Below are 25,248 nucleotides of genomic sequence, written 5' to 3' on the forward strand. Positions count from 1 at the left end.
GCTATAAGCAGCTCATTGACTCTAAAATATACCCAAGTTTCATTTATATAGGCCTAGTATTGTCTCTTGAGATGGTATGCATGTAGCCTATGAATGAATGTTTAGTTAATATTTATTCCTAGACAATGAGCATCACACCAAAATGTTTTTCATGTTACTAAAAGATGATTTCCTGTCATTTTTTTAACTTGTAGTTCTCAAAGACTTGTAGGAAATTCACACAATAATTATTACATTGACTAAATTGGGTTACAAATACATAATCATAATTATGTTTGTATTTGTAACCCAATTTAGTCAATGTAAGCATTTCTAACCTTAGGGTTTTTATAAAGCTAATTTTTTTTTTTTTTTTTTGTAAATCAAGAATTTTTGTTCGCAATGTAGACATCAATTAACAGTCCTACATGTTCTCTGCTGGACTTGCTTCATTTTTTCCAGGATTCATCTGGCAGCCCATTCACCAAACATAACAATGTTTTTTTGTTTGTTTGTTTGTTTTTTCTTGGATACAAGAACATTAAGTCCTCCAATAATTTCAGCTAATGCAAAACCTCAATAAGAAATCCAATGGTTACTCCTTTTTAATTGTTTTTGTAGACTGTGGTCAAAAAAAAAAAATCACACCAACAACCAGTCTGTTTTTTAAAGCTGATTTACTTACACCAATAAAAAATTAATGAAATGTTTACATCTTTACACCTTATTTGCATAAGCCTTTATCATTGCACAAACTCACCGAGTACCGGCACACTATATTAATGTTCATAAGGCAGACGAGCACGTAATAATCATACATTTTGATTTGCGAAAAAGGGGTGGGGAAATGTTCTTATTTGGAACAGCTAAATAGCAGCAGTGCAAAACCTGTCTGGCATAATACTGTGATTCAAAAGCACTATTCAGCAATAAGGACAGATGAATATTGACCTCTGTATACACTTGTACCCTCAAAACAGCAGCATTGCAAAGAGAGATCCTTAATTAATACACACATCTGGTTATTAAGAAATACTGTAGGCTACACATATGCTAACATTCAAAATGTTGGGGTTAGTAATATTTTTGTTCTTATGCAGTCTACATTTTATTTGATAAAAAAGCAGTAATATTGTAAAAAATATTATTATAATTTAAAACGGCTGTTTTTAAAATATTTTGTCATTTATTCCTGATGCAAAGCTGAATTTTCAGAAATTATGCTAATATGCTAATTTGCTGCTCAAGAAACATTTCTTATTGTTATCAGTTGTAAAAACCAGTGTGCTGCTTAATATTTTTTGTGGAAATCATGAAACATTTTTTTTTTCAGGATCCTTTGATTTTTGTTACAGTCTTAGTCAACTGTCATTTTAATGGATCCTTCCTTGCTGAATAAAAGTTTTAATTCTTTTTTAAAAAAAAATACTAACCCCAAACTTTTGAACTGTAGTGCCTTTGTGCAAGAGAAGTGCTGTTTATATGTGCCTGATAAGACAAATATATCCATAAGACTATTACATCACTTCTCATAGATTCAAAGAGAACGCATTCTCTTCATAACACCATAAACATACTGACTAAAACATAAAATATGATTAAATTAAAGCTAAAATATGAAGCATTCAAGTTTTATTTAGTGGGTAATGTACCTTAAGCCATTATTACTATTATTATTATAATTAAGTCACCCAAAGTTATCTGGCTACTCAGCGATGCATGATGTCACTAGCAAATCAAGCAGTAATTGGCTGTATTAATTGGGCAGTAAGGTAAAGTACTGTATTCTGTTGAAGGAATTGTGTCTTGTTACCTACAGGTTTTTTAAAGTGCAGGGAAGTCATGTGCATATGTTGTTTTTGTGTTTTTCAGACAGACAAGCTTGCAGAAGTTGCTCTGACGGTCGTGGCATCATATGACAGGTCCGCTGGTTAAATAACCTCTGAACCATAGGGGAGGGAATTATATTATGGTTTGTGTACAAAACATTCAAATGTGAATTTAATTTTAATGTATTAATAGTATAAAAAGGTGAGCATACTAATATGTAATCTAATCCTTGAATAATCAAATTGAATCTTGAGTTTCATAATATTAGATTGTTATATTTATTTATGTTAGTTTTAAAGGAAGATTTCAAAAGTTATCCACTTATGAATGTATTCGCATACCAGTTTGTTGATGGGCTTGTATCTCATCCAGGCCAGAGAGACTGCGGAAGGATCGGCGCTCCTTGAAGGCCACGGTTGGAAGCATATCCTCCTCGTCCCTCAGCTCCAGATTTGGTGTTTTTCCAGGACCTGGTATCCTGATTACAGGCTTCACATTCTCACAAGGCAAGTTATCCTTCACCGATGCTGTTTTCTAATGGGGCCAAAAAATGAGCAGGGCTTCTAGATGAGGCATAAACAAAGAGCCTGCCAGACACTGATAACCTTACCTTTTCTTCAGCGTCTGTCTTTCTTGTTCTTTTCATGATTTGTTCCAGGCGCTGATTTGGATAAAATTGAAAGCACAATATATATGTACAACTACAGTATCATTCTATTTTATTTTATTTTTTAAGAAGTCTCGGTTACATTTTACTTGAAGGGGTGTGCATAAGACTAACATGACACCTTTGTAATCATGACATGACATGAATATATGAAGGATGTTTTATGCAAGTTTGTGACAACTATCTTTAAGTGTCATTCGCTCATTTATGACATTTTTAATGCAAATATGACATTGTTTGAGATGTCTTTATGACAACATGACAAACCAATACATCATAACCTGTCAGAGTCTTTGTCATGACAACTTGACATTACTAAGGCAACACAACATATCATAAACATGATGGCAGATTAATGATCAAACTTAAGAAACCACCTAGCTTTATTGGTTAACATTACATTAAATTGTCAGGTGGTTGGTTTTGACATTGCCTGTCATGAAGCCTTTATAACTTTTTAATAATGACAAATTCAATTAGCACCACTGTAGTTGTGAAAAATATTCATGACACAGTTATAATGGCCTCATGACAGCCAATGTCAAAGGCAACCACATGACAGTTTAACTTAATTTAATGTCAAGTTGTCATTACTAAGACTCTGACAGGTTATGATGTTATGGTTTTTGTCAAGATGTCTCAAAGACATCTTAAACAATGTCATATTTGCATACAAAATGTCATTATTGAGCGAAAGACACTTCATATTCAAGACATATGTCATATCATTGTTATGGAGGTGTCATGTCAGTCTTATCCACACCCCTTCAAGTAAAGTGTTACCGAAGTCCCCTTCGGTAACTTACAAAGGCTGCATTTGATCAAAAGTACAGTAAAAACAGTAATATTTTTAATGTATAATAATTTATACCTGTGATGGTAAAGCTGAATGTTCAGCATCATTACGCAGTCATATGATCCTTCATTCCATTATGCTGATATGATTCTCAAAACATTTCTTATTATTATCAATGTTGAAAGCAGTTGTGCTTCTTAATATTTTTGTGGAGACTTTTTCTAGGATTCTTTGATCAATATAAAGTTCTGAAGAACAGCATTTTTCAATTGAAATAGAAATCTTTTTTTTTTAACATCATAAATGTTTTTACTGTGACTTCTGATCAATTCGATGCATCCTTCCTTGCTGAATAAATGTAGACGTATCCTAAGGCATACCTTTTTCCGTTCTTGGCGTTCGGCTTCCTCTCTCTGGAAATGACTCTCTCTTTCCAGCCTCTGCTGCTCTGCCAGCTCCCTTTGACGAGCCTCTTCCTCTCTCTGAGAACGCATGGAGCATTATAGGAATTTTTACTCAAACTGACGATGATCCATCTATTTTGATATGATCCTAGCTTTATTTTAAAGGGGGAAAATGGTCTGAAGCAAAAAAGATGGCAATGCCAGTGAGAGTAGCAAATATATTTAAAGGTTGAACAATGATTGTTTTCCAACATGTTTTCCGACACTTCTCCTTCTGTCACTGGTTGGACAAATAGACAGTCCTGCCTTAAAGTAACTGAACACTTTTCATATGGCCTTATAATTTTCTACGTATTAAACTGAATATGGAAAAAGCTTTAATACCTGCTGTTGAAGCCTTTTTTCCTCCTCTTTTTGTCTGCGAGCGTTTTCCTCCTCAGCCTGAAGTCGCTCTTCTTCCTCTCTCTTCCTCTTTTCTTCCTCCAGTCTCAGGCCCTCTGCCTCCTGGCTGGCTCGTTCTTCGGCTCTCCGACGGGCCAGTTCCTCTCTGCTCTTTCTGCAAAGAGAAGACACGCAAGTTCATTTACACTTCGGGTATTTATATCTGTCATCATGAATTTCATGTGCATTTTAACTTTAGCATAATTTTTTTTCAACTCTTTACTTGCTTCAGCAAAGAAATACCCTAAGTTGTGGCTTTTTTTTATTTGCATTGATAATAATCAAGGGTTAAAGGAGTAGTTCATTTTTTTTTAAAAAAAACTTTTGCTGATAATTTACTCACCCTTATGTCATCCAAGATTTCCATGTCTTAATTTCTTCAGTCAAAAACAAATTAAGGTTTTTGATGAAAACATTCCAGGATTTTTCTCCATATAATGGACTTCAATGGGAACCAAACGGTTCAAGGTCCAAAAGACAGTTTCAGTGCAAACAGCAAAATGTTTAAACTTTTAACGATTTCAGACGTTGAATAAGGGTCTTATCAAGCGAAACGGTCGCTCATTTAATAAAAAAAAATAACAAAGTTTAAGTTTTATAAGCTCAAATGGTCGCCTTGCTCTGTTCTGTGATGCGCGTTCGTGACTCTCCTGTTCAAACTCGTTTATCAAAATGAACGAATCTTTTTTCGTATCGTTTGGTTTATTCAACGAACAAAAGGAACGAGTTGACTCGGGAAAAGATTCGTTCATTTTGATGAACGAGTTCGAATAGGAGAGTCACGAACGCGCATCACACCCTAAGCATAACAGAGCAATGCGACCATTTGAGCTTATAAAACTTAAACATTTTTTTCTTTTTTATAAATGAGTGATCGTTTCGCTTGATAAGACCCTGATTCATCGTCTGAAGTCGTTTAAAGCCCTTTGAACAGTTTGCAGTTTGCACTGAAACTGTCTTTTGGACCTTGAACCATTTGGTTCCCATTGAAGTCCATTATATGGAAAAAATCCTGGAATGTTTTCATCAAAAACCTTAATTTCTTTTCGACTGAAGAAAGAATGACATGGATATCATGGATGACAGGGGAGGTGAGTATTTTATCATCAAAAGTTTTTTTTTTTTTTAAAGTGAACTACTCCTTTAAGTTTTAAAATATGTGGACACAAAATAAATCTTACACTGATAGAGGAAAGTAATGATACGAAAGTATACCTCTCTGTCTCCTCTTTCTGTCTGCGTTCCTCTTCCTCTCTCTCTCTCTGGAGTCGGGCTTGCCTCCTTTTTTCTGCTAGTATGCGAGTGGCCTGCTCCGGGTCTGTAGTCCAAGTAGATGGTCTGACTTGAGAGCTGTCACCAATCTGACTTGGTCCTGAAAGTGAATAAGAGAAGAGAGACATATTTCACCAGGGTATTCAACATACCTTCACAATATCCACAAACACTTTTATGGTGTCAACAAGAACTGCCAAAGAAGATTAATTAAATATACTGAAAACTATTCCCAACACAGTGAACAAATTATGAATCTGCCTATTGTTTTAATAATAAATCCTGCACTTACAGTTTATGCATTTCAGCAAAATGTATCTGTTAATAAAAACGTCCGTTCCTTCCGTATATTTTATTCATTTCAGCAAGTAATCTTTTAATCCTTCCTTAATAATGAATAACCTAAACACCCACCACAAATACCCATTTCACTATAAACGGTTCTAAACTGATTTATTAATATCATTCAATTGTGGGAGTCATTGGAAAATGTGTTTGAGTCTTTCACTAACCATTAGGAATCCGAGAGCCTGCTGGTGTATGCAGAGGCCCATTAGCAGCTGGATTCAACTGGAGATGGTTATTTCGCAGTGTTTCGTCAGGTTGTAGATGATCAGAGGAGAGTTCATACTCTGGTTCTGGATCCTCCTCTTCTGGCAGCGGAGGTAAACTGTCTTGTTTAAGTGTGGCGTGTCTGACATGCGATCTGTTCTGCAGCCTTGGAAATGGTTATATAAAAAGAGAATGGGTCAAAATGACCCACAGTAGCTTTTTGATTTTTCTGAGTGTGAGGAAAGATAAGTGTTACTCATTCTTAAAAGTAAAATCACAAGTGAGATCTTTTTAAAGCTGTACTACACAACTTTAGCCTCTCTGTCGCTGCTGGAGTTGTTTCTTATGTCAGTTGTGCTTTGCCATTTCTCTGCTGCATGACATGCAAGGACATATGATATGAAACTGAAATTTATCTCCATATAGTGCAGCTTTAGTATCTCAATTGTTTTCCAGGCCTAAGACCGTAATGATATTGCAAGGAGAAAAAAAATATAAAATTGTCATCATTTACACCCCCTTATGGTGTTCCAAACCTGCATGAGTCTTCCTTTCTTTGAACACAAAATAAGATGTTTTAAAGAATGTTGTTAACCAGACAGTTGACGGTAGCCATTGACTTCCATAGTATTTCCTTTTACTATTATACACTCACCTAAAGAATTATTAGGAACAACTGTTCAATTTCTCATTAATGCTATTATCTAATCAACCAATCGCATGGCAGTTGCTTCAATGCATTTAGGGGTGTGGTCCTGGTCAAGACAATCTCCTGAACTCCAAACTTAATGTCAGATTGGGAAAGAAAGGTGATTTAAGCAATTTTGAGCATGGCATGGTTGTTGGTGCCAGACGGGCCGGTCTGAGTACTTCACGATCTGCTCAGTTTTTTTTACGCACAACCATCTCTAGGGTTTATAAAGAATGGTGTGAAAAGAGAAAAATATCCAGTATATGTGGCAGTCCTGTGGGCGAAAATGCCTTGTTGATGCTAGAGGTCAGAGGACAATGGGCCGACTGATTCAAGCTGATAGAAGAGCAACTTTGACTAAAATAACCACTCGTTACAACCGAGGTATGCAGCAAAACATTTGTGAAGCCACAACACGCACAACCTTGAGGCGAATGGGCTACAACAGCAGAAGACCCCACTGGGTACTACTCATCACCACTACAAATAGGAAAAAGAGGCTACAATTTGCAAGAGCTCACCAAAATTGAACAGTTGAAGACTGGAAAAATGTTGCCTGGTCTGAGTCTCGAATTCTGTTGAGACATTCAGATGGTAGAGTCAGAATTTGGCGTAAACAGAATGAGAACATGGATCCATCATGCCTTGTTACCACTGTGCAGGCTGGTGGTGGTGTAATGGTGTGGGGGATGATTTCTTGGCAGATGTTTTCACGGCCTACCTGAGCATTGTTTCTGACCATGTCCATCCCTTTATGGGCACCATGTACCCATCCAATGATGGCTACTTCCAGCAGGATAATGCACCATGTCACAAAGCTTGAATCATTTCAAATTGGTTTCTTGAACATGACAATTAGTTCACTGTACTAAAATGGCCCCCACAGTCACCAGATCTCAACCCAATAGAGTATCTTTGGGATGTGGTGAAATGGGAGCTTCATGTCCTGGATGTGCCTCACACAAATCTCCATCAACTGCAAGATGCTATCCTATCACTATGGGCCAACATTTCTAAAGAATACTTTCAGCACCTTGTTGAATCAATGCCACGTAGACTTAAGGCAGTTCTGAAGGCGAAAGGGGGTCCAACACAATATTAGTATGGAGTTTCTAATAATCCTTTAGGTGAGTGAAGAAGTCAATGGCTACCGTCAACTGATTGATTAACAACATCCTTAAAATAGCTTCTTTTGTGTTCAACAGAGGACAGACTCACTCAGGTTTGGAAGAACTTGAGGGTAAGTGATGACAAATTGTACATTTTTGGGTGGCCTATCCATTTAAGTCTAATATTACAAAATATATATATACTGTATATATATGTGTATATATATATTTATATGTACCATGATGTTGGAAGGACAGTATGCCCCGGTGGGTTTGTGTCTTGTTTGGGCTTGATTTCAGTTGTTTGTAGTTGTGGCTTTTTCAAGTCTTGTTCCTCAAAATCACCTTTTGCCACCTGATATAATACATTGAAAAAAAAAAAAAAAAACTTTTACATGCAGTTCTCCATGCAACAAAATAACTTTTTTTATTTTGGGGGGATTTAAAAAAAAGGTTCTAACTCCCACCAGCTCTCTGTTTGTGGTTCTGCGGATGGTGACTTTTGGATTTGAGCTTGCAGGCCTGCTTGGCACTTTCCCACAATTCACCTTTGGTTTTTGCATGGTGCTGGAGTTCATGGTATGACATGAGGCTGAACGACGACAAACATGAACAACTGAAGACGTATGTTGTGTTTTTTTTTTTTTTTTTTGTAAGACAAGGATGAATGAGTACATGAATGAGGATGAATGAGAAATCAGGTGAAGCAATGAGCAAGAGAAGAAAACAAAGTTTATATTTATAACAAAAAGCTGCAGACTTTGGTTTTCACTTTAAACATCTGAATGAAAGATGCAGTTTGTCACTCTGAAGTGATACCTGTGTCTCGTGACAGACACACAGCACTCTTGCTTCTGGCTAGATAAGAGACGGTAGGGGTCTGAAGACGACGGACAAGGTCAATCTCCCACTGACTAAGAGAGCGGCGTTTAGCTAGAGAAGAGCAGAAAGCAGAGCGACCAACAGGAAGTGGTCAGAAAGGGAGTTGGGAAAATAGATGCAAGGCTAGAAGACCAGAGCCAGGTTTAGTGCCAGGTACTGCGTTTTTGAATCATGCATTGAGATATTCACCATTTTTGTTTTCGTTCTTGGTGACCTTTCGTGAGCAGTGGCCGGGTTTGTGTTTGGCCTTCTGACTTTTTTCCATCGTCTTCCGCACCACAGACTCAAAACGCTCCTAAGACATGGGATGAAAACACTCCCATGATTCCATGCTCCATATATGTTTTTCATTATGCTTGCAAAATCTCATGAGCAATTTTTCATCATTGTTGCTGCAGTCAATGTTGAAGTGTTTATAATACTGATGATATACACTACTCCAATCAATTTATTAGCTATTAACTTGTTATTTATTGAACTGTTAAGAAAGATCAATCACTTGCACTCGTGCTATTCGGGACAAAAACTGCACTCGTGTGATATTGCTTAACATATAATGATATAAAAATCTGACGACAAACTCCTACAGGGGCATTTTTGCCCTAACATCTTGAATTTTAGGGGCATTGTAAATACAGTAAAAATGGTAATATTGTGACATTTTTATTACAAATTAAACACTGTTTTCTATTTGAATATATTCTAACGTGTATTTATTTCTCTGATGGTAAAGCTGGATTTTCAGCATCAGTCTTCAGTGTCACATGATCCTTCAGAAATCATTCTAATATGCGAATTTGCTGCTCAAGAAACATTTTTGATTATCAGTGTTGAAACAGTTGAAACCTGCTTAAAATTGTTGTGGAAACCATAATGCATTTTATTTTTCAGGATTCTTTTATTAATTGAAAGTCCAATTAACAACATTTATTTCGTTTATTTATTAAATGGAAATCTTTTGCAACATTATAAATGTCTTCAACTGTCCCTTTTGATCAATTAAATGCATGCTTGATGAATAAAAGTATTACTTTCTCTCTTTGTTTAAACTTACCACATGGTTTACACAATAATATTAATTAAATTATTGCGTAAAATCTATTTATTTATTTATTTTAGGGCTGTTGATTTAAAAAATATTATCAATCTATAAAACTTATTTGTGTATATTGGTAGCATATATAAACTATACAAAGAAAATCTCCTATAAAGCGTCAGTCACAATTGATCTCCTGCACAAACTCACTCTTTCTTCTTTGATCCTCTGTCTGCGTTTCTCCTCGACCGCCACCCTCCTCCTTTCTTCTCTTTGTCGCTGCTCCTCCAACTTCTTCCGTCGCTCCTCCAGGTGTTTCTCGTAAAACTGCTTGGCCCGCTCCTCCCTCACCAGCCAGCCGTGCTCGCGCAACGCTACAGTTCAGGAACACCAAAAAAAAAAAAACTTCAGAAAAGCCTTCTGTTTGTTCTTCAGGTGGTAATGATGTTATATGTTGAGAGTTAGGAAAATACCCAGCTGTTTTTGGTGCATCTCTCTCCGTTCCCGGGCCAATCGCAATCTCTCGTCCACTTTTTTTGCATTTGACTCTAAATTACACAAAAAAACATTTTGAAATGTTTTATGCCACATATAATATTATGAATTCAACTATGTTGGTTTAAATGAGTTGCTGGGAAGAGCTCAGGAAATATTCCGCTTCAAAGACTTTTCTTTGTAGGCTGTATCCATGGCAGCAGTATCAGGAAATTGAAGGGTTTGAGAAGGGAAAATGCGTATTGAATTGATGGGTAAATATTAGCTATTTCAGACCTGTATTATTTCCATTTCGTTTATGGATATGAATCTGTGCTGATTTAATGTGCTGTGGAGCACATGCTTTTCTTTTCTGCTCCAGGGCTGTGGGTTTCACATCAGATCTGGAATCTGTGGGGAAAACAAAAACAGGCTCCTTGTTTAGTATTTTGAAAAATAGATGTATGTAAACACCATACATACAAATCTTTGTTTTAACCAGAAATTTACCAGACTTTCCAACCTCGTTTGAAAAGCAGACTGTCAGTTTAGAAGTTAAGGGATGTTATGTTTTACAAAATTATAACAAGAATGTGGAATGCTAAGCTGAATGCTTGGTTCCCAAAATTTTTAGAGTGGCATACCCCCCATTTAACATCCTTCTGCGTACCCCATCTCTTCTACTTGGACTGCAGTCACTCCTTTCCCATTAATGGACAATATTTGCCCCCTTAAATTGTTTTCAGGTTGGTTTTTACCTTAATAAAATAATTATTTACATTTTTTTTTTTAAATCAATAGAGAAATATGCAATAATGGTAAAAACAAAAAAAGGGATACTTTTAAATAAAGGGAGGAAGGAAGGAACACTCTAAAAAATGCTGGGTTGTTTTAACCCAATTTTGGGTCAAATATGGACAAACCCAGCCATTGGGTTACATTTTTAAATTACATTTTTTAACCCAAGTTTGTGTTTGTTCGTATTTGACCCAAAAATGGTTCGTTTACTAACGAAACACTGCTGTGTGTTGCTTGGAGACTCACAACAGTTCTGCTGTGGCTTTCGTTGGAACTATTATCTCATGCAAAATAGAGTGAACGATATTGATAATACTGTGTGAACTGTTAAACCAATATCACATTGGCAATCGTCTGGATATTTGTAAGAAATTGTGTTCTTGCTCATGACATCAACATTAAAAATAAAAACTCACACAGTGTATGTTTTTGTATTAAAGAGAGTTTGAGTCCAAATGGATCTCTATGCAGTCTGTCTATATTTGTGCTTCATGGTAGTAAGTGCTAAATCCCCACTTTTACAAAGGTACGTGGTTGACAGCGGCAGTGAAGTAGTGCAATTTGATTAGGCAGCATAATCTGCACGCAACATATCATATGGACGCTGTTTGTGTTGATAGAGTCAGTTGTATTTGACCTTTTACGGCACTATTTTGCCTGTTAGAACTACATTTTTGGTTTTTAATGTTATTTTAAAGTGGGGTGGAATTAAATGAACGGCAAAACTTAGCATTTTGCTCACGTATCCCTTTTGTCACCTTGCGTAACCCAGTTTGGGAACCACTGGCATTGTGAAAGCCTTCATGGTGATCTCTATCTCTTCAAACAGGCTCACGATTATGTTAATTCAAACATTTGAGTGACGCATGTATTGGTTTCATAATCGTTATTCAGATTTGTACCAATCCCGTTGTCTCATGAGTGTGGTCTGTAGAATTTTTAAAGAAATTAAGACAGCTAAGATGAATTAAATTGATTTAAAAGTGGCAGTAAGACATTTATAATGTTACAAAAGATTTATATTTTAAATAAATGGTTATTTTGAACTTGCATTTTTTTTCAGGATTCTTCAAAGAACAGTTTTCCACAAAAATGTTGGGCAGCACAACTGTTTTCAACATTGACAATAAGAAATGCTTCTTGCATTGATAATAAGAAATGCTATTTACAAATAGGAAAAAGTGGCTACAGTTTGCAAGAGCTCACCAAAATTGGACAGTTGAACACTGGAAAAAAGTTGCCTGGCCTGATGAGTCTCAATTTCTGTTGAGACATTCAGATGGTAGAGTCAGAATTTGGCATAAACAGAATGAGAACATGGATCCATCATGCCTTGTTACCACTGTGCAGGCTGGTGGTGGTGGTGGTGTAATGGTGTGGGGGATGATTTCTTGGCACACTTTAGGCCCCTTAGTGCCAATTGGGCATCGTTTAAATGCCACGGCCTACCTGAGCATTGTTTCTGATCCCTTTATGGCCACCATATACCCATCCTCTGATGGCTACTTCCAGCAGGATAATGCACCATGTCACAAAGCTCGAATCATTTCAAATTGGTTTCTTGAACATGACAATTAGTTCACTGTACTAAAATGGCCCCCACAGTCAGCATATCTCAACCCAATAGAGCATCTTTGGGATGTGGTGAAATGGGAGCTTCATGTCCTGGATGTGCCTCCCACAAATCTCCATCAACTGCAAGATGCTATCCTATCAATATGGGCCAACATTTGTAAAGAATACTTTCAGCACCTTGTTAAATCAATGCCACGTAGACTTAAGGCAGTTCTGAAGGCGAAAGCGGGTCAAACACACTATTAGTATGGTATTCCTAATAATTCTTTAGGTGAGTGTATTGTTCAACTTTTCATACTCTATATCTTTGGAATCTGGTTTCGTAACTGAGACACACCCAGGGTTAAAAGCCGTGCTTTACTACTATGAAACATGGCTTTTGCCAGAAAAGTGTCATTAACCTGGGGATTTAAAAAATATATAATTAGTGTATTTAAGCAAATATACATGCTTGGCCCACCAGGCCTCTCTCTATCACAGCAGTGTCTTTAAAAACACCATTGTAAACAAAACACTTGTGGGCCAAAAGGCAGATATAAAAATGAACATGAGACCTGTCTCGTGCCCGTTTTGACTGTCCTATGAATCAAGACAGCCCAAAGCCTGTACACCATTACAAAGGCAACATTTGTTTTACTGTTGCTGTGTAGAACAACAAATTCAGCGCCTGACTGAAGCGTTTTCAGTGAACTCTTCTGAGTTCCACATCAGAGCACCACAACAGTGACATTGAGTGTGGAGCACGATGCATTCAGAACTGCTGAATTTGCATGCATGAATATTTTAGTCAGTTGTTCTAAGAAAATTAAGCAGATGTACTTGTCATTGGGGCACCTTGCATAAAAGACATCTAGCATGTGACGCCAGACCCTTATAAACACATTTAGCTCAGCTAGCCTCAACACACACACATTTATAATACGTCACTATCTGAGCTAACCAACCACGAAGAAATACCTTGTAATTTAGTATATACTGTACACATTTAGATGGGTAATGGTTTTATGTTTTTATGGCTCGTAAGAGAATCAGTGCGTGTTTGTACACAGAATTGTATTATACATATTCCCAGTCAAAGTTGTACGCAGTTTATTTTGGACCCCGAATTAGCCGATGCAATAAATGTGAGCAGAATAGCAGTTTATGATGAGAATAAATGTCATTGATCGCCTGGATCTCACCAACCTTTCCGTTTCCTCGCAGTGTCGCACATCTTCAGCTGTCCTTTCTCTGCGAGACCCAGCTCTGCCGTTCTTCCCGTCTTCCTCCACTCCCGTTCCTGCTCTGCCAGGCTCAGATGAGCAGGCATCTTTCTGTTTCAAAGCTCCTGTGAGTCTGTGTGTTCGTCTAATTCATGCAGCGCATCAGTGTTGCCTGTGCAGAAATCTTCCACTCCAGCTAACCGCTTGTCAGAGCATCCCTAACAGGGAATATACTGGTGGAGAGAGAGAGAGAGAGAGAGAGACAGAAATTCTTCCTGGGGGAAATTGTGTGAGCAGCTGATTTGCTCCTGTCTGGGCTGTGTCCAGCACACGTGCACGGCTAGCAAACTCAGCGAGCACGTATGCACAGAGTGCACATGTGCCATCCTCTGACAAAAGAAACCCATCCAGAAACCCATCCAGCTGTTGCAGCTGTGATTATTGGAGGTGTGTTTCTCTTTAATGAACCCATAAGAGCCCCTTGCTTTGCATTGCCCGGTCACATTGATGGCATGTAAGCAGCTGCAGCAAAGATGAAATATTCACAACACAACACATAAGATTGTAAGTGGTTGCCTGGGTGATCGTGATCGTGAGACTGAATGGAGGCATGACATTGCATGCCAGTGTCCAGAAATAGCAGCAGGTGCAACCCTGCAAAGAAAACTTGATTTCAATCTGCACAAGGATTAGTGATTTGTAACATATAATATACAACCGGTCACAGATCAGATTCATGGGGAAAGTTCTTGTGCTTTTCACATCCCATAATGCTTTTCTACAGATCGGCTGCCTGTGCATGAGGATCTGCTCTCAGACTGAAAGATGATGTAATGCGTTCACTCCATAACAACTGCGATTCCATATTGGTGGTTTTGTGTACAGTAATACAGTAGTTCTCTTGTGATATATTGCATTAGTCTTTTAGCAAATTTCTATCCAATGCAACTTGCAGTTCATGTTTTGAGACAATCACCCTTGAGGAATGGGTTGGGTGGGTGAACTCATAAATCACCCTTTCAGCACACAGTTTTTAACCTGTAAACCACTAAGACACACCACTCATGCATGTAGACGTAGTGGAGACAAAAGGCTGTAGTAGGTTTGGTTTGTCACACTTTTCAACACTCGTTACCCCATATAAATCCAATTTCTGTACAAAAACCTTTGTTTGGCTACAAAAAAGCTGTTAAATTCCATTATCGCATTGAAAAAACAGTTTATGTAACATAAATTGGTTTAGATCTGTTCTGTGATGGGGCATGTTGTCACAATAGAAACTTGCTATTAAATATCCTGCTATAGGCGTTTACGTAAACTATAATTCATGAAACAGCAAAAAAATTATATCAAGGCATTAATGTCCGATTTCACAGACAAGGCTCAAGTCTAGTCCCAGACTAAAATGCATGTTTGAGCTGTTTTAACTGAAAACAACTTGCACTTAAAATATGACACTGCCATTGTTTTATTCTCATGTTTTTTTTTCCTGTTCCACATTTTTGTTGTAATTTAACTAAAGCTTAATCCTTGCTTAATCTAACCAATCCTGAGTGTTTTTATATAAATATTAAATTTAAATGTTGTTACTGTATACAACTTTTCATATTATACAGTTGTTGTTTTTTGTAATGCTTTACAATAAGGTTTCAATGGTTAAATACATTAGTTAGCTTGAACTAATAATGAACTGCACATCTTCAGCATTTATTCATCTTTGTTGATGCTAATTTCAACATTTGCTAATACATTATTAACATTAAAAGTATTTGTTAACATTAGTTAATTAGCACATGAACAAATACGTGAACATGATTTTTTTTAACTATCATTAACAAAGATGAACAAATACAGTAACAAATGTATTGCTCATAGTTAGTTGCCAATGTTAACAAACGAAACCTTATTGTAAAGTTTTCAGCAAACCTCAATGATACTGTATAGTCATTGTGACAGCTAACCTTGGTATCATCTATATATAATAACCTGCTGTAGCATTACAACATATGCAATTTAGATTTATCTGGAACACACGTCAGAGTCAAAAGAATTCTTTAAAAAGTTTCACAAGGTTCAAAGTACGTGTCTTTTAATTTGTCTAAATGCAAATTTCCGGTTGGTTACATTAACACCCACATAGAGACTAGTTTGTGATTATAAACAGGTTAGGTGAGCCTTTCCAGGGTGGCGGCACTTCTAAGTTTGTTACATTCTCAGGATGTCTGAATGGTAAAACTTCTGATAACAATTAAAACAGAATTAATATTCTATGATATTCTATTAATATTCTGTACAGATCATATTTAATTTGTGATTTAACAAACAATCAAGTTTTTCGGTTTATAATATGATGGCTAGTGTGTAACATTGAAATTTATTTGGTTTGATTTCTTTCTGTAACTTAATATCAGTAAGTACATGTGAAAAAGGGTGCGAGAGGGAGAAATGTACACAAGTAAATGAATGAGTGATCTGTCTGATGGCATGATGACAGGTGAAAGAATGAGGAAATTGAGCTTGTCAAAGCTTTTTCCCATTCCTGTCAGAAAGGTAGTGTCAGTGTTTTGCTGACAGGAGCTGACTGACTGGTGTCTGTTGTCTGCGCCGATATGTAGGGTTCAAGAGAAGAGACTGCCCTGGGACTGGATCTGAACACTTTAAACAACAGGTCACTGACTGAAGGAGGTCGCTGAATTATCATCTCTACAGGTATTTTTGTTTTTCACTATATTTCATAATTTCCATCTGGCATCTTGCAAGTGAGTCCAGACCTATTCATTGCCTTTTTTTTCTTCAAAGGACATTTATTTGGTCTTGCTCGTATTGTTGAGTGAGCATAATAATCGAATTGTGAACTTCCTAGAGGTGCAATTTTAGAATTTTTAAATGATTTAGAGCAGATGGATCTCTTAAGTTTAGTCCTGGGATCTGTTCCATGTGTCATTTTGGTTTTGGGTGAGGTTTACCTACCTTACTTGTAGTGCTGTTGGAATTACAGATATGATTTGGTTTTACCAAATGGTTTTTACCAGATGGTTTTACTGTTTGATTTGTTGTCCTGGTATTGTTGTCCTACAATACACCCAGCTATGTATAAACGAGCAATATTAAATCCATATAATGTGGCAGTGCCTTCTATTCAGTATAATAGTTGACACAGATATGACGCTTGTATATTCAGTATAATAGTTCACCCAAAAATGAAACTTCGCTGTAAAAATGTATATGACCTTATGACAACATACATTTTTACATTGCTTAAGCTTTTCAAAATAAGCAATTTTCAACTTTTTCTTTAACAAGTTGGATAAGATTCAACAATTTTTTTTTTAAGTCAGTTTAATGTAATTTAAGTTGAAAAGGCTTAAACATCCAAGTTGATGTACTTTGTTTGTACTGTAGTTTGTACTTAAAGGGATACTTCAGGATTTAGCATGAAGCTTCGTATTAGTAGAAAACCTGTTGTATTTTCGAATTACCATGCTTTCTACCCTTCCACCCTGAGACGAGATATTTATGTATTTTTTGTCTGGAATCGTCATATTGCATCATCGGAGGATTTTTTTGGCCAGAGGCTAAAGACTACCGCATGTTTTCAAACGCCCATAGAGAGTGGGATCTCACTCACAGAATGTATACATAGTGTCAGCCATCTTTTTTGATGGCTATATCAAAGATAAGCTAGCAGGCTCGTGTTCTGTGGAGAAAGCTGAGTAGTAACTTTAGGGGTTACCATCCTCTTTTTGCCGGACATGTCTGGCTGTCAAAGTCCAGGATTTAGCTTTTGCTTTCTGCAGTCGCCATTCATTGTTTACATGCAGATCTTTTGTTTCAGTCTTACTGTATTAATTCTGATTTGTGAATCTGAATGTAGTGTTTACATGAACGCTAAACAAGTGATTGGTTGATGTGCGTTTTAACATTCTAAGAAAATCCCCGCTCCTCCATGAGAGATACGAGAGCATCTCACAGGTGTCACTCATCAGTAATCACGCCACCGGCCTCGCGTCGTTCTCCTGTGGCCTACTCTCCTCCTTCTCACCACAGTAAACATAGGCTAATGAATGGTGACTGTAGAAACACATTTCTCGAAACATATTTTCGGGTAGACTCATCACGGAGACTCACTAGTAGCCTAGACTTGTTGTTTAACTACTGCGCTCTGTTACCAGTAGGCGTGGCGTCCTAGGGCAGCGAAGCAAGTGCATTCTGGGTGTTGTTGTCTTCCATCCACATAAGCCAAAAATACATATTCTGGCTTTCCTCAGACTAGAATGTTCCAAATTCAAAAATAATTTCACATTTCTTCTACATAGATGACCCATTTTAAATACACATTCATCTTTAGAGGTGAAGTATCCCTATAAAAGTTTAAGGCATCAACTTTATTTTTTTTTAATTACAGTTGTAATTACATGCTGGTATTTTTTAAATATAAGTGCGAATTAAAAACATGTAACTTATTGTATCAAATTAATAATTCCAATGCAATTAAGTACATACTTAAAGGGTTAAGTTCACCCACAATGATGTCATTAATGACTCGCCCTCATGTCGTTCCAAGCCCGTAAGACCTCCGTTCATCTTCAGTTTAAGATATTTTAGATTTAGTCTGAGAGCTTTCTGTCCCTCCATTGATAATGGGTTATACTGTAACCCATTATCCATTGGTATACTGTCCTTGTCCAGAAAGGAAATAAATGCATCATCAAAGTTGTCCATGTGACATCAGTGGGTTAGTTAGAATGTTTTGAAGCATCGGAAATACATTTTGGTCCAAAAATAACAAAAACTACGACTTTATTCAGCTTTGTATTTTCTTCCGGTTCTGTTGTCATGTCAAGCCGACAACAGTGACGCTGCTGACGTAAGACAGCCCGTTCTCATCCTTTAACGTCATATAGAACGCTATATGCAAAAACGGCGCTATACTACGCACATGGCTCCCTTTATCGTTAATATAACACGCGAACCCAAGACGTTATAAATCCTTTAGCGTGAATATGACGCGTACACCCTACCCCACACCTAAACTTAGCCCTCACAGCACGTGTTATATTAACGATAACGGGTGCCATGTGCGTAGTATAGCGCCGTTTTGTCACTAGCGTTCTATATGACGTTAAAGGATGAGAATGCGTTGCGTAAGACGCTGCTGACTTGTATATCTGGTGTGTCCGTGTATTCAGGTTTAAATAAATATGGCTGGGAAAAAAAATCTTCCTCTGTGTCAAAATTCTTAGACATGTTTGCGAAGATTGTTTTGTTCACAACGTGCGTCTCCCTCAGACTGTAAACAAAGCGCAGGCGCACTGATAACACGTCAGCAGCGTCTTATGTCAGCAGCGTCACTGAACGTGGATTGACAACATCACAAATAACATGACATGACATGACAACATGACAAATAAATTTGATTCTGGTTATTCAAATAAAAACACAAATTACGATGAGAAGGCATATCAAGCTTCAGAAAGGAAATAAAAAGTCTTTATTCCAAGTCTTCTGGAGACTTAAAATAGGTTTGCGTGAGAAGCAGACTTAAATTTACATGGCATTTCAATTAAAATATTTCTCCACAATGAGCTATTAACCACTCCGTGTGGGAAATTGAGTCAACTCTAGAACCGGCTCAGTCAGATGAAGTTTCAGTTTTTCTTTTTCTAAACTGGACAAACCAATGTATTATAAAGGCCTGACTCCAATGAGTGATTCATTCACAAATAAGGCATCACTACTTGGTCTGTTTGCAAAGCTATCCTTTGCTGGTCTCAGAACAATTGACATAGGTATATGGATCACTTTTTTATGGTATTTCTGTATCATTTTGTTGAGAGTGTTGAGGCTTGAAAACTTAAATCACTTTTATTCACATGGGAAAAACCAAGTCACATGGGTTTGGAGATCAATATGAATTTTTGAATTAAGGGCCCTTAGGAGAAGAAAAATATCTAGTTCAAAGTGAACTGGCTTCTTGAGTATAGGATTTTACAATTTAGTGTGGGGTGTTTTGTTCCTCCTAAAGCGATTTGTTGCAGCACTTCTCAGTGGTGATGCCAATGGATACATTGTAAAAACGTCTTTCTGTGGTAATCGATGTGCTTCATGACATAGGCAAAACAGTCAATATAAAAGACCTGATGATGCAAATCCATGTGAAAATTGTTTTCTGTCTTTGCAACAGGATTGTGAACCTATATTTAATTGTGTTTTTTTGTGTGTGTGTAAAGCACTATTCAGTCACAATTGAAAATGGTATGAGGTCCACTTTGACTATGTATTCAACATTTGATCTGTCTTCCTGTAGGTACCACAATCATGGCACCAATCAGCCCAGATCTCTTTGGCTGGGCGATCTCAGAGCAACCGGAGGCCGCATTTCTCTCCATAATTGTCCTCGTCATCCTTAGCATTGCGCTCTTGGTTCTATGTGCAAGCTGTAGAAAGTAAGTGCTTCCTCCTGAGTGACCTTTGAGTGAGTTTGCTTGTTTTTGGTTTAAAAAAACATGACTCAAAAGGTGAAGTCGTCTGAAAACAGCTACAAGGACATGCATTGTTGCCTATGTAGCCGAAAGTCACATACGCTATTGTTGTAAGCTACATTCCAGACATCATTGTCAAGATTTTTCACTATACACATTTTTAAGGAATGAGGCTGGAATGTGGCTCTGTCACAAAACACAAAGAAGTGCGACTTACACGTTCTCGTTCATGCTTCACTTAAGAAGACATGAAAAAGAGACCAAGTGAATAAGGAGTATATTGTAGGGTTAACATTTCTAAAGTCTATGCATACTATATAAGCCAGTGGGTCAAGCATTTCAGTCTCATTCACATTTTTTAAACTCGTTAAGGTAAAATAATATATACTTCTTATAAATAAAATAATATTATCATAATAAAAAGATTTATTCACATTTATTTGGAGCTGCAGTTTTAATCTCAACCACTAGAGGCCAGCCAAGAACACCAATGCATGATGTGTTGGAAAAACTTCAGGCATTTTTGCACTGACCATACTTTTAGTATCATCAGTGTTGCTCTAAAAATTAATTACTAGCTACTAATTACATCTTCAAGAGTGTAATTAGGTTACTGTAAAAATTACTCTCTCTACAAAGTATTGCATTACTTATCTCTTTCTAAATCCCATATCAACCTAGACAGGAAACTGTTTTAATACTTTCAAATAAATAATATAAAACTGAATTAAATATTGAACTGTTTTAAAGGGAGAATGTTACATTAACATACATTTTAAATTTCACTTTTTTTTTTATATAGAATTGCTCTGTTCTATACAGTAGGCTATTTAACACAATTACATCCACTGTATTTAGATTTTTCAAGGGAAAAGTAATTCAATTATAGTAATCACTTAGAAATGCATTAAACCCAGCATGTCATACATTTATTGTAAGCAATTGAATCTTGTTTGTGTTAAAATATTAATTAATTGCTAATTCAATAATGATTTGAAAATGAATGAACATTTATTTGGCGATTTTTGCAATTAAAAATCAGCCAATAACTTCAGTGCATGTGAGATTAACTTTAGGCTTTAAACTTTATTGCACTGGCAAAATGGGATTATATAAGCAATATAGTCACTTATGTGTTTTAAACAAATAATTTTGATTTATTTTATTACTCAACAGACATTCGTTTGAGTTGGAGAGCAACAGTGCAGCCAGTGCACCAGAGCAGAAAACATCGACACTTGTGAGCGTGGTGAGTGACAAATGAAACGGCATAAAACTAAAAGAAAATGGACATTGTTTTTTATTTAAACAGTGTTGGCTTTCTAAAAAAAGTAATTACATGGTTAAAGATGTTAGTAGCTGGTAATTGTGGTGATGGCGTAAAAGTAGCCGGTGGTGGTGGCGGAGTGGATGAGACGCATCCCTTTGGTGTGAGAGACCTGGGTTCGAATCCACTGTAAGACACCAATGTGTCCCTGAGCAATACACTTAACCCCTACTTGCTCCAGAGGTGTGCGACTTCTGACATGTAGCACTTGTAAGTCGCTTTGGATAAAAGCGCCAGCTAAATTAATAAATGTAAAATGTAATTAATTAATTACTTTGGAATTCAATGCAAAGTCTCAACATGTCGACAACCTGAAACCAAACTCTTCCAGTTTCAGCTGCAACTACAGTGTTTGAGAGCGGGTCAAATTAGACATTGTTCTTGGGCAGCCAATGAAGGCCCATAGGCTCGAATTATGCAAATGTATTACATTATTATGTAGGTTTGTAACAGGAAGTGAAACTGGAATTGCTAACGACTTGTTTTGGCAGTTCAGAATCAATTCTTTCCTTTAGGAGACAATAAGTTTATTTATTGTGCACTTTGATCTTTAAAACTTTGCAGACATTTGACATTCACAAACCACTATATTACACACTGCAGGAAAGAGAATATTCAAAAAAAGCATAATAGAGGCACTTTAATTCATAAAATTTAAAGGGATAGTTCACTAACTTGGAAATTAATTTTTAGTATGTTTTAGCTTACCTCAAGGGCATCTGAGATGTAGGTGTCTTTGTTTCCACAGTATTTTCAATTTTGATATTTTTAGGTTCGTGACATGTCAGTCATATAATGGAGGTCTATGGTCACCAGCTCAAAGAGCATGCGCAGAGAAGTGCAAATTAAACATGATTTAATGACTCGTAAATGTAAGTACACATTGATGGCATAAGACACGAAACGAGCAGTTAGTGTGAGGAAACAAACAGTATTTATATTGTTTTTACTAGCTTGTAACCACAGCCACGTCCAAGTGATCTGAGGGCGCGGGCGCTTCGGTCTGCGCAAGCGCTGAAAGTGATCTCTCGCGCTTGTACGTCACTCATTGTTTCACCGAGATTTTGGAAGTGTTACCCTTCACTGGGAAGATCTACATATGTTTAGATCTTCCCAGTGAAGGGTAACACTTCCAAAATTTCAAAGTGAACTATCCCTTTAAGTAAAATAAAAACAGAATTGAAACGAAATAAAATTAAAGCTAAATTCATAAAATCATCCCATGATAGGAAAACCTAAAAGGTTTTCTAGACGCTTTTTTTTCTCTAAGAGTGAATAAATGCTTAAATGTGATGTAAATCTTGTGCTAAACTCTTTCTCAATTGAACAGGCAAGAATGGGCGATTCATCAGGAGCCAGACACAACCCTGCTGCTAATGAAATCACGGGTGATGAAATCGGTAAACTGAGTTGTCAATGAATTTCTTTTGAATCTGAATGGCTGTTTATCACTCTGCAAACCCACTCAGCAGATGCACTAATCTTGTCTTTGAAGGTTTTGAGCCTGAGGATTTAACAATATCTCAAGAAGGAATCGTGTACAAACCTTGGAGAAGTCACACTCTCTCTCAAGGTATGTCTCTCCAGGACAAAAAAGATAATTGCAAGGAATTCAAACCACAACAGTAATTTAATCCCTGTAAAAAAAAAAATGTTTTACTTTTCACCACACATTCTGTTCCCAGAAATGAGAAATGCACAGATTAGTCGAACCGTTAAGAGTTATTTGTGTTAGACTCTAACACACAACAATGCATGTACTTTCTGCAGGTTCAAACCTACCAACTCAACTAAATGGTGGTGTCGGGACAGTAACGCTTCAAGCTAACTGAGAAATTGTAAGCACTTCAGATGATTCTGTTTGACTTTTAAAATACTCATAAAGGAATAGTTCACCCAAAAAATGAAAATTACCCTATAATTTACTCTCCTTCAAGCCATCCTATGCGCAGCCGAACACAATCGGAGTTGTATTAAAAAAATATCCTGACTCTTCTTTGTAATGGCTTTGAAAAGTTTTTGAAAGTCCACAAAGCGCTTCATCATAAAAGTAATCCATACGACTCCAGTGAGTTAATAAATGCCTTCTGAAGCGAAGCCATGGGTTTTTGTAAGAAAAAATATCCATATTTAAAACTTTAGAAACTAAACTTGATCGCCAGAACTCGACTCTCTCGTGAACTGTTGCCGAAAGATTATAGTTTATAAAATATGGTTATTTTTTTACTTAATAATTGCCTTCTGAAACAAATCCATAGGTTAACCCACTGAAGTTTGGATGGATTGTTTTATTATGGATGGATGCGCTTAAAACTCGGGCACTTTTCAATGCTATTCAATGTCAAATCTGGGAAGAGCCCGGATAATTAATGTAACTCAGACTGTGTTCAGCTGAAAGAAGGGAATCATTTATATAGTATACCTTGGATGGCTTAAGGGTAAGTAAATTATGGGATAATTTTCATTTTTGGGAGCCTATTTCCTAAAAAAGTGGAGTATCCCTTTAAGTTGCATTTCAGTAAAAAATCAAATGACAACAAACATGTTTTATTAATCTTATTTTTTAATACAGATAATAAAAATGGCGTTGGCGTAACACCACAGACCTTGGTGTAAACAAGCCTGTAGAAAGTTCCACCATCTTTATAATGCGACCTGAAATGCTCTTACTAAACAAAACCCTACACTATTTGGAGATGCATGCTTTCTGTATTCTTCTGGAGCCTGGCTGAAACCCTGCTTTGTGGTGTTGACTGCCATAAAGTGCCCATCAAACTTCATAAGAATAATTGGACCCTACCCTCAGCATTGACCATACTGACTCAAAGATGAATCCTTATGCAACAGTTCAGACAGAGTTGACCAGAGGAGCCTGATCTACTGGTCACACCTGTTCTGACAAATAGGGGTCTCTTTTCAGATGGTCACCAATTAAATGTGACGCAAGAAAGTCACATTTCCATCTGAAGATGAGGTGGAAGTTTTGCCTCCATCATTATTACCAAAGAGACATGAAGAAATGAAGATTTTCAATGTATCTTTTTCTGATGAATTCCAGTATTGTGAAACTATTCTGTATTCATATTCATTCTTAATGGGGGTGATTATAGATTGTATCTGTCAGATCAATTGATCTGGATATGTTTGACTTGATGGATGCACAATGGTGAATATTTTTAGGTTTTGACCAAATGTACGAATTGCAGTGGGCATGATAAAAACTTGTAAATGTAATTAAAGTAACAAGTTTTTGAGAATTAACCCTCCTGTTCTGGTGAGATTGACTTTATTTAGGGGTAATATTTGCGCTCTTGGGCCTCTTCTTTGTTTATGAGATATAGCCTACAATTATTTTATTTCTTTAAAAACAAGCAGTGAAACAACTGAATTCATATTTAATAATTAATAATTGTGTGAACAAAGAAGCCATTTTAAGAAAAATATTAAAATGATGATTTTTGTAAAATATTTAAGACAGAAAAATATGGATAAAAAATAGATTTTCAAGTCAATTATTTTCTACAAAGTATAGAGCTTTTTTTTAAATAAAAAATTAACCCCACATAAGGATTCTTTAAAAGGACACTCCTTTTTTTTATAATTTCCTTTTTTGTCATTGACCCTTGTATTAAATGAGTATTACTGTTGCAGCAAGATCTGAAATCAAATATTTCCGGTACACAAATGTTAGATAAATACGGGGTCTCTGTAACCAAACATGTGACATTTTT

The 25,248-nt window shown here is 36.6% G+C and overlaps 2 protein-coding genes across 4 annotated transcripts; one reads left to right on the top strand and one right to left on the bottom strand.

Annotated features, from left to right (window-relative positions):
• Positions 1-1,142: 1,142 nt before the first annotated feature.
• Positions 1,143-14,102, bottom strand: map7a (microtubule-associated protein 7a). 2 transcript variants are annotated; one of them, XM_039671449.2, is made up of 15 exons: positions 13,692-14,101; positions 10,431-10,544; positions 10,133-10,207; positions 9,870-10,033; positions 8,813-8,918; positions 8,561-8,674; positions 8,209-8,357; positions 7,981-8,096; positions 5,902-6,107; positions 5,333-5,489; positions 4,061-4,232; positions 3,653-3,754; positions 2,420-2,470; positions 2,151-2,343; positions 1,143-1,921 (listed from the first exon to the last, which is right to left on the bottom strand). In XM_039671449.2, exons 1-15 carry the CDS (start codon positions 13,813-13,815, stop codon positions 1,911-1,913), a joined length of 1,854 nt encoding a protein of 617 aa, XP_039527383.2. In that variant the 5' UTR covers positions 13,816-14,101; the 3' UTR covers positions 1,143-1,910. The 2 variants fall into 2 exon arrangements, with proteins under 2 accessions (XP_039527383.2, XP_039527392.2); XM_039671458.2 differs by lacking the exon at positions 8,561-8,674 and having other exon boundaries at positions 8,209-8,333; positions 13,692-14,102.
• LOC120479179 (uncharacterized) lies at positions 2,182-24,778 on the top strand. Of its 2 annotated transcripts, none has more exons than XM_039671469.2 (8): positions 2,182-2,315; positions 16,324-16,417; positions 20,016-20,154; positions 21,367-21,439; positions 22,848-22,917; positions 23,013-23,090; positions 23,288-23,355; positions 24,090-24,778. In XM_039671469.2, exons 3-7 carry the CDS (start codon positions 20,027-20,029, stop codon positions 23,347-23,349), a joined length of 411 nt encoding a protein of 136 aa, XP_039527403.2. In that variant the 5' UTR covers positions 2,182-2,315; positions 16,324-16,417; positions 20,016-20,026; the 3' UTR covers positions 23,350-23,355; positions 24,090-24,778. The 2 variants fall into 2 exon arrangements, with proteins under 2 accessions (XP_039527403.2, XP_039527410.2); XM_039671476.2 differs by lacking the exon at positions 2,182-2,315 and adding an exon at positions 15,915-15,937.
• Positions 24,779-25,248: the final 470 nt, after the last annotated feature.

The sequence above is a fragment of the Pimephales promelas genome, chromosome 15 (genome assembly GCF_988280905.1).
Source record: "Pimephales promelas chromosome 15, fPimPro1.hap1.1, whole genome shotgun sequence".
NCBI lineage: Eukaryota > Metazoa > Chordata > Actinopteri > Cypriniformes > Leuciscidae > Pimephales > Pimephales promelas.

Bases quoted from the DNA above. Each gene is read 5' to 3' on its own strand.
- LOC120479179 (XM_039671469.2), top strand. From the start codon at position 20,027: ATGGCACCAATCAGCCCAGATCTCTTTGGCTGGGCGATCTCAGAGCAA. The intron at 20,155-21,366 runs GTAAGTGCTTCC...ATTACTCAACAG, and splicing joins CTATGTGCAAGCTGTAGAAA to ACATTCGTTTGAGTTGGAGA. The intron at 22,918-23,012 runs GTAAACTGAGTT...TTGTCTTTGAAG, and splicing joins AATCACGGGTGATGAAATCG to GTTTTGAGCCTGAGGATTTA.
- map7a (XM_039671449.2), bottom strand. From the start codon at position 13,815: ATGCCTGCTCATCTGAGCCTGGCAGAGCAGGAACGGGAGTGGAGGAAG. The intron at 10,034-10,132 runs GTATTTTCCTAA...CCTGAACTGTAG, and splicing joins GATGCACCAAAAACAGCTGG to CGTTGCGCGAGCACGGCTGG. The intron at 8,097-8,208 runs GTGGGAGTTAGA...GTATTATATCAG, and splicing joins GAACCACAAACAGAGAGCTG to GTGGCAAAAGGTGATTTTGA.